This window comes from Chiloscyllium plagiosum, unplaced genomic scaffold, assembly GCF_037043375.1.
Source record: "Chiloscyllium plagiosum isolate Xiang-an unplaced genomic scaffold, Cpla_swu_hap1 HiC_scaffold_26, whole genome shotgun sequence".
Lineage (NCBI taxonomy): Eukaryota > Metazoa > Chordata > Chondrichthyes > Orectolobiformes > Hemiscylliidae > Chiloscyllium > Chiloscyllium plagiosum.
Window position 1 is genome coordinate 25,049,148 of NW_028270164.1, and position 11,019 is coordinate 25,060,166.

Here is an 11,019-nt window from a genome sequence, read left to right on the forward strand (position 1 = left end):
AGTATCCCAGACACCATCATCACCATCCCTGGATGTGTCCTATCCCAATAACAGAACAGACCCAGCAGTGGTGGCAGCACAGTGGTATAGAGTCAGGAGAGAGTTGCCCAAGGAGCCCATGGTTTTGACACTTCAGGTTAAACATGGTCAAGGAAACCTCCTGTCAAGTGCAATGTACTTCCTCCCAGTGCTGATGAATTGGTACACCTTCATGTTGAACAACACTTGAAGGAAATACTGAAGGTGAAATGGGTGCAAAATGTACTCTGCATGGGGGATTTCAATGTCCATCACTAAGAGTGGTTCAGGAGCAGTACTACTGATCAAGCTGGCCCTAAAGGACATAGCTGCTGGACAGGGTCTGGAGCAAGTGGTGAAGGAACCAACAAGAGGGAAAACAACTTGACCTCAACCTTAACAATCTTCCAACTGCAGATGCATCTGTCCATGACAGTATGATTATGAGGGACCACTGCACAGTCCCTGTGGAGACAAAATCTTGCCTTCATGTTGAGAATATGTGTTGTGTGGCACTATCACTGTGCTAAATACGACAGACTTTGAACAGATCTAGCAACTCACTTCTGGGCATCCATGAGGGCTATGTGGGCCATCAATAACAGCAGAATTGTACTCCAGCACAATCTGTAACCTCATGGCCCAGCATATCTCCCACTCAACCATTATCTCTTTTATCTCTCCACCCTTCAGGCACTCTGCCTGTATTCCTGATGAAGGGCTTTTGCCCAAAATGTCGATTTTCCTGCTCGTCAGATGCTGCCTGAACTGCTGTGCTTTTCTAGCACCACTCTAATCCACTCAACCATTACCATCAAGCCAGGGGATCAATCCTAGTTCAATGGAGACTGTTGGAGGGTATGCCAGGAGCAGCACCAGGCACATCTAAAAATAGGTGGCAACCTGGTGAAGCTATCAAACCGGAATACTTGCATGCCAGATAGCATTTGCAGCAAGTGATGAAAGAGCTAAGTGAGCCCACAACCAATGGATTAAATCTAAGATCTGCAGTCCTGCCACATCCAGCCGCGAATGGTGGTGGGCAATTAAACAATTCATCTATGGAGGTGGCTTCACAAATATTTCCATCCTCAATGATGGAAGAGCCCAACACATCAGTGCAAAAGTTAAGCTGAAGCACTCACAGCAGACTTCAGCCAGAAGTGCAGAGTGGATGATCCATCTCAACCTCCTCCAATGGTCTCCAACATTACAAATACCAGTCTTCAGCCAACTCAATTCACTCTACATGATGTCAAAAAACACTTGGAGACACAGGATACTGCAAAGGCTGTGGGCCTTGACCACATTCCAGTAATAGAACTGAAGATGTGTGCTCCAGAACTTGCCGCTCCCTTAGCCAAGCTCTTCCAGTACAGCTAAAACATTGACGTCTACCCAACAATGTGGAAAATTGCCCAGGTATGTCCTGCACATAAAAAGCAGGACAAATCCATCACAGCCAATTACCACTCCATCAGTCTACTCTCATTCATTCATTCATTAGTAATGTGATGGAAGATGTCAGCAATACTGCTATCAAGCAGCTCCCACTCAGCAATAACCTGTTCAGTGACGCCAATTTGGGTTCTGCCAGGACCACTCAGCTCCTGACCTCATTACAACCTTGGTTCAAACACGGACCAAAGAGCTGCATTCCAGAAGTGAGGTGAAGCTGATAGTCCTTGACATCAGGGCTGTGTTTGAACGAGTGTGGCACCAAGGAGGCGTGGCAAAACTGGAATCAGTGGGTATCAGGAGCAAACTTTCCACAAGTTGAAGTTATACCTGGTACATAGGAAGATTGTCGTATTTGTTGGAGGTCAATCATCTCATCTCCAGACAACTCTGCAGGAAACCCTCAGGATAGTATCCATCTTTGACAGCCTCATCAATGACTTTCCCTCCATGATAAGGTCTGCAGTGGGGATGTTCACTGATGATTGTACAATGTTCAGCACCATTTGTGACTCCTCAGATACTGCAGCAGTCAATGTTCAAATGCAACAAGATCTGGACAATATCTAAGCTTGGGCTGACAAGTGGTAAGTAAAATATGTACCACACAAATGCCAGGCTATGACCATCACCAATAAGACAGAATCTAACCACCACCCCTTGACATTCAATGGTTTTTACTGTTTCTGAATCCCCTACTAACAATGTCCTGGAGGTTACCATTGACCAGAAATTCTCTGGACTCACCACATAAACACAGTGGATATAAGAGCAGATCAGAGGCTAGGAAAACTGTGACGAGTAACTCACCTCCTATCTTCCCAAAGCCTGTCCATCATCTACACATTACAAATCAGAAGTGTGATGGAATGCTCCCCACTTGCCTGGATGGGTGCAGCTTCAACAACACTCAAGAAGCGAGACACTATCTAGAACAAAGCAGGCCACTTGATTGGCACCACGTCCACAAATATCCACTCCCTCCTCCACCAATGCTTAAAAGCAACAGTGTGTACTATTTACAAGAAGCACTACAGAAATTCACCAAAGATCCTCAGACAGCACATTCCACACCCACGACCATTTCCATCGAGAAGGAAAAGCGCGGCAAATACATAGGAACACCCCACATTCAAGTTCCCCTCAAAGCCACTCACCATCCTGACTTGGAAGTATATTGCTGTTTCTTCACTGTCTCTAGGTCAAAAGCCTGGAATTGGCTCCATCATGGCAATGTGGATGAACCTACAGCACATGGACAGCAGGGATTCAAGAAGGCCTCACACCACCACCTTCTCAAGGGGCAGCTAGGTACCAGCATTAATGCTGGCTCACATCCCACAAATTAATACAAAAAAACCTAAATTATCTCAAAATTATCCTGCAGTTTTACAGCAATTAATGTTTTATGAGATAATATTTACAGATAGAGATTTTATGCATTGTTCACTCAAATTGAGTGTGGCTAATTAAATTTTGCCTGCAGTATGATTGAGGCTTTATCAAACATTAGTTTAGATTAACAGCAATCTTGGCTCAGTTGAAGCACTCTCACCTCTGAATTGGAAGTTTGTTGCTTTAAGATGACACAAAGATAAGTTGATGGACATGTAGTGTTGAGCTAGCAGGAAGGTTGCAGAAGGACTTGGAAAGGCTAGGAGAGTGGGCAATGAAGTGGCAGTTGGAATACAGTGTGGAGAAGTGTAAAGTTATGCACTATGGTAGGAAAGCCTTTGGAAATATGAAGCACAAAGGGATTTGGGAATCCTAGTTCAGGATTCTCTTCAGTTTAAATGTAGGTTCAGTTGGCTTTAGGAAGGCAAATGTAATGTTAGCATGCATTTCAAGAGAACTAGAAGACAAGAGCAGAGATGTGCTGCTGAGCCTGTCTAAGGCTCTGGTGAGACTGCATTTAGAATACTAAGAGCTGTTTTGGGCTCTGCATCTAAGAAAGGATGTACTAACAGTGGCAGGGGTACAGAGGGGTTTATAAAAATGATCCCAGGAATGAAAGTGTTGTCATACGAGAAATGGAGGATGATACTGAGTCTGTACTCCCTGGAGTCTAGAAGGGTGAGGGAGATTCCCATTGAAGCTTACAGAATGCTGAGAGGCTTGGATAGAGTGGACGTGAAGAAGATGTTTCCACTAGTAGGAGAGACTAGGACCATGAGGGCACAGCCTCAGAGTGAAGGGATGACCCCTTAGAACAGAGATAAGGAGGAATTTCTTCAGATAGAGGCTCGGTAATCTGTGGAACTCATTGTCACAGAGGGCTGTCAGTGTGTTTAAGCTTTTGAGTGTATTTAAGGCGGAGGTAGATATGTTCTTGATTTTTTAAAACATGACCTCCTCAGCCCTCAAGTGAATTTAAAAGTTCCCATGACACTGTTTGAAGAGAGAGTAATTTTCTCTAGTATTGCAGCCAATATTTATTTCTTGCCATTCCTTCAGGGTCACTTTGTCAAAATCTTGGAATTCCCTCTCTAATGGCATTTTGGGTATACCTACACCAAATGAATTATAATGTTCACCACCACCACCTTCTCAAGGGTATCTAGGGCTGGGCAATAAATGTTGAACAGCCAGTGACATCTACATCCCATGAATGAGTGAATGAAAAATTGAGAACTTATTTGGTCATTAACTGTTTGTGGAATACTTATCTTTCTTTCATTAAACTTTAGTTTTCTTTGACTTTGCAATTTGCATTTCCTCTACTATAAGTTCTTTCCTCCACATAATTTTCTTCATTCCATTTGTTTTATCTATCATTTATAGTGTTGGAGTAGAGAATATACAAAAGGTGAAGAATCTGAACAATGTCAGAAGTAAAAGAGAAATGTAAATTAGGGAGGCAAAGAACTAAACATCAGGACAGCAAAAGCAAGTCAAATCACGATGGTTTTAGTTTTTAGCATAAGTGTTCAGATCATTGCATACGATCACTCATCAGGATAATTATAATAAACTTATATTTTGCAAATTGCTGTGTATACAGTGTTATTTTGGTGATTTGGTTGAAGTACTCATATGCTCGTTCTCAAAAAGCTATTTTTAAAACAATATTCAGGTGAGTAACCTGGGCTTATTTCTTTTCGTAGCACAGTTTTGTAAGAGTTTTGTGATTGTTGCTTAAGTGAAACATTTACAATTTTAAGAGTTGAGGGTAGGGTTTACATGCCTTCACCCTAATTATGTCAATTGGAAAAATAATGGACAAATAGCCATTATTTTATTTTCGACTGGTGAATCTCTTGAGTTTGAGGATTGCAAAAATCTATTGTGTGGTGTTTTTGAATGGGCTTGTATGGAGAATTTGTTCAGTGTGAGGCACATCTACACTTCAATATAGCTACAGTTCATGAAATTTATGTTTATCTGTAACCATTTACTGAAACATCTAGAAAGTTTCATTTTAAGAGATAAATTTGTTTATGAATGGGCATGGATGGTTAAATACTGATCAAGTTTATCATTTTTTTGTAGTCATATTCAGGATTACAGTGGAGGAATTTGTGTCAATATCAAATTTTGCAATTTTTTTTTCTAATTTCAGAGAACCCCAGATGGTTTTGACTGTGTCCCATTGAAATCTTCCTCTGGATCAGCAGATATGGACATGTAACATGGTCTTTTGTGTGCACTACTTTGTAAACTAGCTCACTGAAGTGGCCTTTTTGAGACCTGTTTGATCTAAAAACAGTTTATTAAACAAAAGTTATCATTAGAATGTAAAATATAAATGAGGATCATTTTGTATAAATGGTACAAACATTGCCTCATGATAGCTTTGCAACTGTATTATTTTATGTATGACAGTTTAATTAAAAGGATTAATTTATGTTTAAATCTTTAAAGGGACAAAGGGATTGATGACAATCAAAAATACATATTATGGAACCACTAAAATGGATTCTTGTTTGCCTCAAAATCAGAAATTAGGAAGTAGTTGATTTTAATACAGCTTCCAGTTATTTGTAGAGTAATGAAACTTAAAAGATACATCAGCTTCAAGACATCATCACTACATCCTGAAAATACTGCACCTTCAAGTAATGTTATTTTGTTACAAATATGTGGAAGCCACCAATGAGTCAAATAGTATCTGGCTTCCAGTCTGATCACAGTCAGAATAGGTTTTAATTACAAGTGCTGTTAATTATCTTCCTTCGCCTTCAGAAGATCTTTTAACACAAACCACCTTGCCTCTGCATTCCAGTGTACCAGTTCTGTGTTTTCCATGCTGTGCATCAATGCTTGTACAACACTGCTCATCTTTCTTGTGAAACAAACCCAAATGGCACAGTGTTAGCAGTGCAGCTGACTTAATGTCAAACATTTCCAGTGGGAGTAAATCCTAATGCCCCATTTTTCAAGATGTTAAACTACTTCATAAAACAAAATGTCAGAATTTAACCAATTTTGAACATCAGTAGCAATGTAACAGAGAAGCAGTCAGTTTGTTTCTGATGGTAAGATTTTCAGAAAGTTATTATTAGACATTGAATTTTTAAAATCTTTAAAAATGGGGCTTATTTATTCTCAGAGTTTTTTCTCAGAGCTATCCCTAATGAATTATCCCATTAAGGCCCTTATATTATCATTTATTTTTCATCCATATTTCAAAGCAAGTTGACTTTGTATTTCCTGTTTTTTTGGACACAATAAAGGGAAAAATGAGTGTGGTACAATAAAAATCTTGAAATGCAGTCATGAAGATCCTATTCTGACAGTGATTCAATTAAAACTTATTTTATCTTAAATGGACTTTGGGTTCATAACTGTGCTATTTCATTGCATGGAAATGTTTTGCATGTAGAATTCTTTTTTTACTTTTTAAAATTAATAATGATGTTAGATGGTCCAGTGAATTCAGCAATGCCCAAGATTACTGCAGGGAAATTCTTTTTAAATAAGTGGATTGCTTCTAGCCTGATGTGTTGCAGACTTTGAGTGCAAACCCATTTTAATGTGCATCAGCAATTGCGTACTTTTCCTGAAGGCATTTTAAAATTCATCAGGGTGAAGCAATGATGATTATATGGCCAGTATATTATTTTCTAAAATTGTCAGAGTTGTGTTGAGCGCAATTCAAATCTGCCTTTAGCGTTATTCAAACAGCTAATTCATTTTTAAATTACTTCATCGCAAAAAGTCTGGAACTGAGATGGATTCCAGTTGTGTTGGCTTTTCACAGCCAGTGATAAGATCTGATTTTGGGGGGCTTGGATAGTATATCCAACCTATAAGGATCTTACATGTTGGGTCAGATGTGTGTTCTTGCCAGCAACACGTCAATTCAGCTGTTGATATTATTAGCAATGAAAAGTATTGTAAACAGTGAATAGATAAATCCAGATCTCAGTCCATACAGTAGCTACTTGCATTTCTGCCATTATCTGACTAAGGCACACTAATTTTGAACTGGGAAACCTTGCCTCCCAAATATAGGATTATATGCTCCCGGTCACATTTTCTAATTTTTAATCAATTAAAAATTTGTCAGACATCATTGGTTTACATTACCAACTGTCTGCGAATCTATCAATTTAATCTGCAATTCTTTGTAGCATAAAAACCAGCAACTTATTGATCTGCTGAATTGACCTGCCAGTTAACCATTGAAAGATGGGGGAATATCCCTGCAGGGAAGAAGAAGAACCATTGACTGAATAAACCAACAAAACATTCACACTCATGATTGCACATACCTTCTGTAACCAGCACATCAATCTCCTCTTGATTTAAACTCTTCACGTTTCCGGCTGTTGAAAAGATCACAGGACCAAAACCTTTTCCTATTATGGATGCCAACATGTTTGTGGAGTCTAGATTAGAGTGGTGCTGGAAAAGCACAGCAGGTCAGGCAGCATCCAAGGAGCAGGAAAATCGAGGCCTCATTCCTGATGAAGAGATTTTGCCTGAAACGTCGATTTTCCTGCTCCTCGGATGCTGCCTGACCTGCTGTGCTTTTCCAGCACCACTCTAATCAAGACTCTGATTTCCAGCATCTGCAGTCCTCACTTTTGCCTAACATGTTGAGTCAGGTGTTTGTGTTCTCCAAAACTAAACTGAGAGCAAAATCAATTCTGTTGTAAACAATTGTACTTGCTTAACATTTCAGTATGTGCCTTACACATCCTCATACCCTCCTGTTCAGACAATGTTTATCTTGTTTCAGTTCTTCTCCAACATCATGTCCCCATCATGAGAACAGGCAAGTGACTTTATGACAACCTGTTTGGATATGCCTAAAAGTTTAAAGTTGTGCTGAGATATTCGTTCCATTCTGTGACACAATCTTTCACTCATAATAACCAACAGAAATTGGGAAGCCACTTTGTGTCATACCAATCTGGAGCAGCATTGCTGTCAGAAGTTGGTCATTGGAGTACCTGAAAGTAGGAGATGGACCCAACAAAAGGGGAAATGCAATAGAAAGAAAATGGAATTTCTACACAGTTCCAGTGTAACTTTGCCAACAAAACTGCACAATGTTATGATTGGATCTCAAATTGTACTATGTGAAAATGCCAAAGCTAAAATTTAGCTTTGAAGGTTTTTAATGATGTAATTTTATTGTGGGATTAGTTACATTTCACAGGTACCTACATAGATTTGCTACTGTGTTTTGTAGATCTATTTTGCAAATTATTGACATTTTCAATCAGTTAGCATATCTATTGCCTGGTAGAAATACAAATTAACCCCAAAGTAATTGTTAGTAATCTTCAGAAAGGAGCACTCAGTTTATATGATATTTATCTTATCATCATTTTCATGCTGAATATTTTTATAATAAATGTGTTGGAGGCGATATTGAAATAGGCAACTAGTAAATGGTACATGAACATTCAAGCATTTATCTGTTAGCAATGCAACAAGCAATTCCCAGTATCATAGATCATTTTAAAAAGTCTGCATTTTAATCCACATTATGACCTTCACAAATTGAGCCAGTTATGAAGGACTTCATATGAGTCATTTAAAATAAAGCTATTTTAAGCTCAAGCTTTAAAATTTGATTTCTGATTCGCAAGTGCAGAAAATTATGCTTTTGGCTTCAGCCGGTTTCAATATTAAGTCAGCTTGCTTCGTAATTTTCTACCTTGAGTGCGAAAGGGAGTTTTGCACGGAATACAGGATACTGTACAAAACAATCAGCATTTGTTTAACCCAAACTTGTTTTAATAAAAGAAATGCACTGTGATTTAGTATCTCTTCTGATGTTTTAGTGGGAAAGGGGAGCTGGAATTGTGAAGTTCATTTGAAATTTCTATCTCAAGTATTAGTGTTGGCCAGAAGTGGTTTGAGGTTTTAAAATATTGTGATTTATAAATGTATTTACTTCAAAGGTAAACAAATATTTGTTCTTTAAATACAGTCTGTATCTTTTTAAATCATTAGAAAAGTTTCTTGTTATCAGTTTGTTTTGTTCTCATTTGAGTATCAGTAAGCTCCATCTACTTATAATGGCTTGCAAGTTTCATTTGGATGGAGTTACAGTTGGAGAAAAAGAGCAGCAGAATTTATCAATGCATCATCTGACAAGGTGTTGGCCTTGATAGATTTAACAAATTTCATGGATTATATAGACAGATGAAATAGAAGCAGGAGCAGGCCTCCAACCTACCATTCAAAGATATTACGATTAAACTGTCCCAGGCCGCAAATCATCTTTCGTACCAGTTCATCATAGCTCTCAACATCCCAATGTTTAAAAAATCTATCCACCTTCTCTTTAAATATTTTATGATCTCGCATGCACAACTGTGGGATAGAGAATTTGCCACACACGAGAAGAAGCAATTCCTCTGGTTCTCAGTTTTAAATAAGTGACCCTTATTCTGTAACTATCTCCCCCAGTTTGAGGTTCCTCAAGTGGAGGCAGATTCTCTTGTATGCTTCAATAATATCACTTCTCCTTCACTGGTCCTTTGGCATTGCTGAGTCAAAATCCAGGAACTCTCTTCCTAACAGCACTGTAAGTATACTAACAGCCCCATGGATAGAAATGTTTCAAGAAGTCGACTCACCATCACCTTCTCCAGGGTGATGAGAGGTGGTCAGTAAATATTAGCAAGCTTGTAAAATACTAGCCAGTAATGCCTAGATCCTGTGAATAAATATAAAGAAAATTGCTTGTGACTAGTGATTCCTGGACATCAAGCCTATACTGGTTTTAAAAAAGTTAATGGATACTTTTCTTTAAAGAAAAGCATTATAAGGTTGTTCACTTGAATGGAAAAATGACTGAAAAGTTTAATTTATAGGTAAAGGATGGAAGAAGGACTGCTTTTTCAGGAACCTCTGAATCACAGATGTATTACGGCACAAGGAGACCATTTGGCTCATTGTGTCTGCCCCAGCTCGACAAATGAACATCATGACTTGCTCCCATTATCCTGCTTTTCTTATACCGTTGCTTATTAATTAAATAGAAACAGTCAGAAACTCATAGAGTCATAGAGATGTACAGCATGGAAACAGACCCTTCAGTCCAACCTGTCCAAGCCGACCAGATATCCCAACCAAATCTGGTCCCACCTGCCAGCACCCAGCCCATATGCCTCCAAACCCTTCCTATTCATATACCCATCCAAATGCCTCTTAAATGTTATAATTGTACCAGCCTCCACCACTTCCTCTGACAGCTCATTCCAAACATGTACCACCCTCTATGGGAAAAAGTTACCCCTTAGGTCTCTTTTACATCTTTCCCTTCTCACCCTGAATTATGCCCTCTAGTTCTGAACTCCCCAGCCCCAGGGAAAAGACTTTGTCTATTTACCCTATCCATGCCCCTCATAATTTTGTAAACTTCTATAAGGTTACCCCTCAGCCTCTGACGCTCCAGGGAAAACAGCTTCAGCCTGTTCAGCCTCTCCCTATAGCTCAAATCCTCCAACCTTGGCAACATCCTTGTAAATATTTTCTGAATCCTTTCAAGTTTCACAACATCTTTCCGATAGGAAGGAGAACAGAATAGCATACAATATAAAACAGTGGCCTAACAATGTCCTGTACAGCCACAACATGACCTCCTAACACCTATACTCAAAACTCTGACCAATAAAGGAAAGCATACTAAATGCCTTCTTCACTATCCTATTTATCTGTGACTCCACTTTCAAGGAGCTATGAACCTGCACTCCAAGGTCTCTTTGTTCAGCAACACTCCCTAGGACTTTACCATTAAGTGTAAAAGTCCTGATAAGATTTGCTTTCCCAAAATTCAGGACCTCACATTTATCTGAATTAAACTCAATCTGCCCCTTCTCAGCCCATTGGGCCATCCGGTCAAGATCTTGTTGTAATCTGAGGTAACCCTCTTCAGGGGTGGAGTGTAAGTTTGCTTGCTGAGCTGTAGGTTTGATATCCAGACGTTTCATTACCTGGCTAGGTAACATCATCAGTGGCGACCTCCAAGTGAAGCTCAACTGTTGTCTCCTGCTTTTCTCTTCGCTGTCCACTACACCTCCAATATTGGTGTCATCTGTGCTCACATGCAAATCTTTTATGTAAATGACGAAAAGTAGA

At 39.3% G+C, this 11,019-nt stretch overlaps 1 protein-coding gene across 1 annotated transcript in view; it reads left to right on the plus strand.

The window, feature by feature from the left end:
- elapor1 (endosome-lysosome associated apoptosis and autophagy regulator 1) overlaps window positions 1-8,895 on the plus strand; it is a 132,756-nt gene extending 123,861 nt beyond the window's left edge. The window contains exon 22 of the mRNA XM_043716712.2: window positions 5,036-8,895. Coding sequence (XP_043572647.1) covers window positions 5,036-5,104 — 69 coding nt within the window. The 3' untranslated portion in view covers window positions 5,105-8,895. The remainder of the gene's footprint in view (window positions 1-5,035) is intronic.
- The last annotated feature ends 2,124 nt before the right edge of the window (window positions 8,896-11,019 follow it).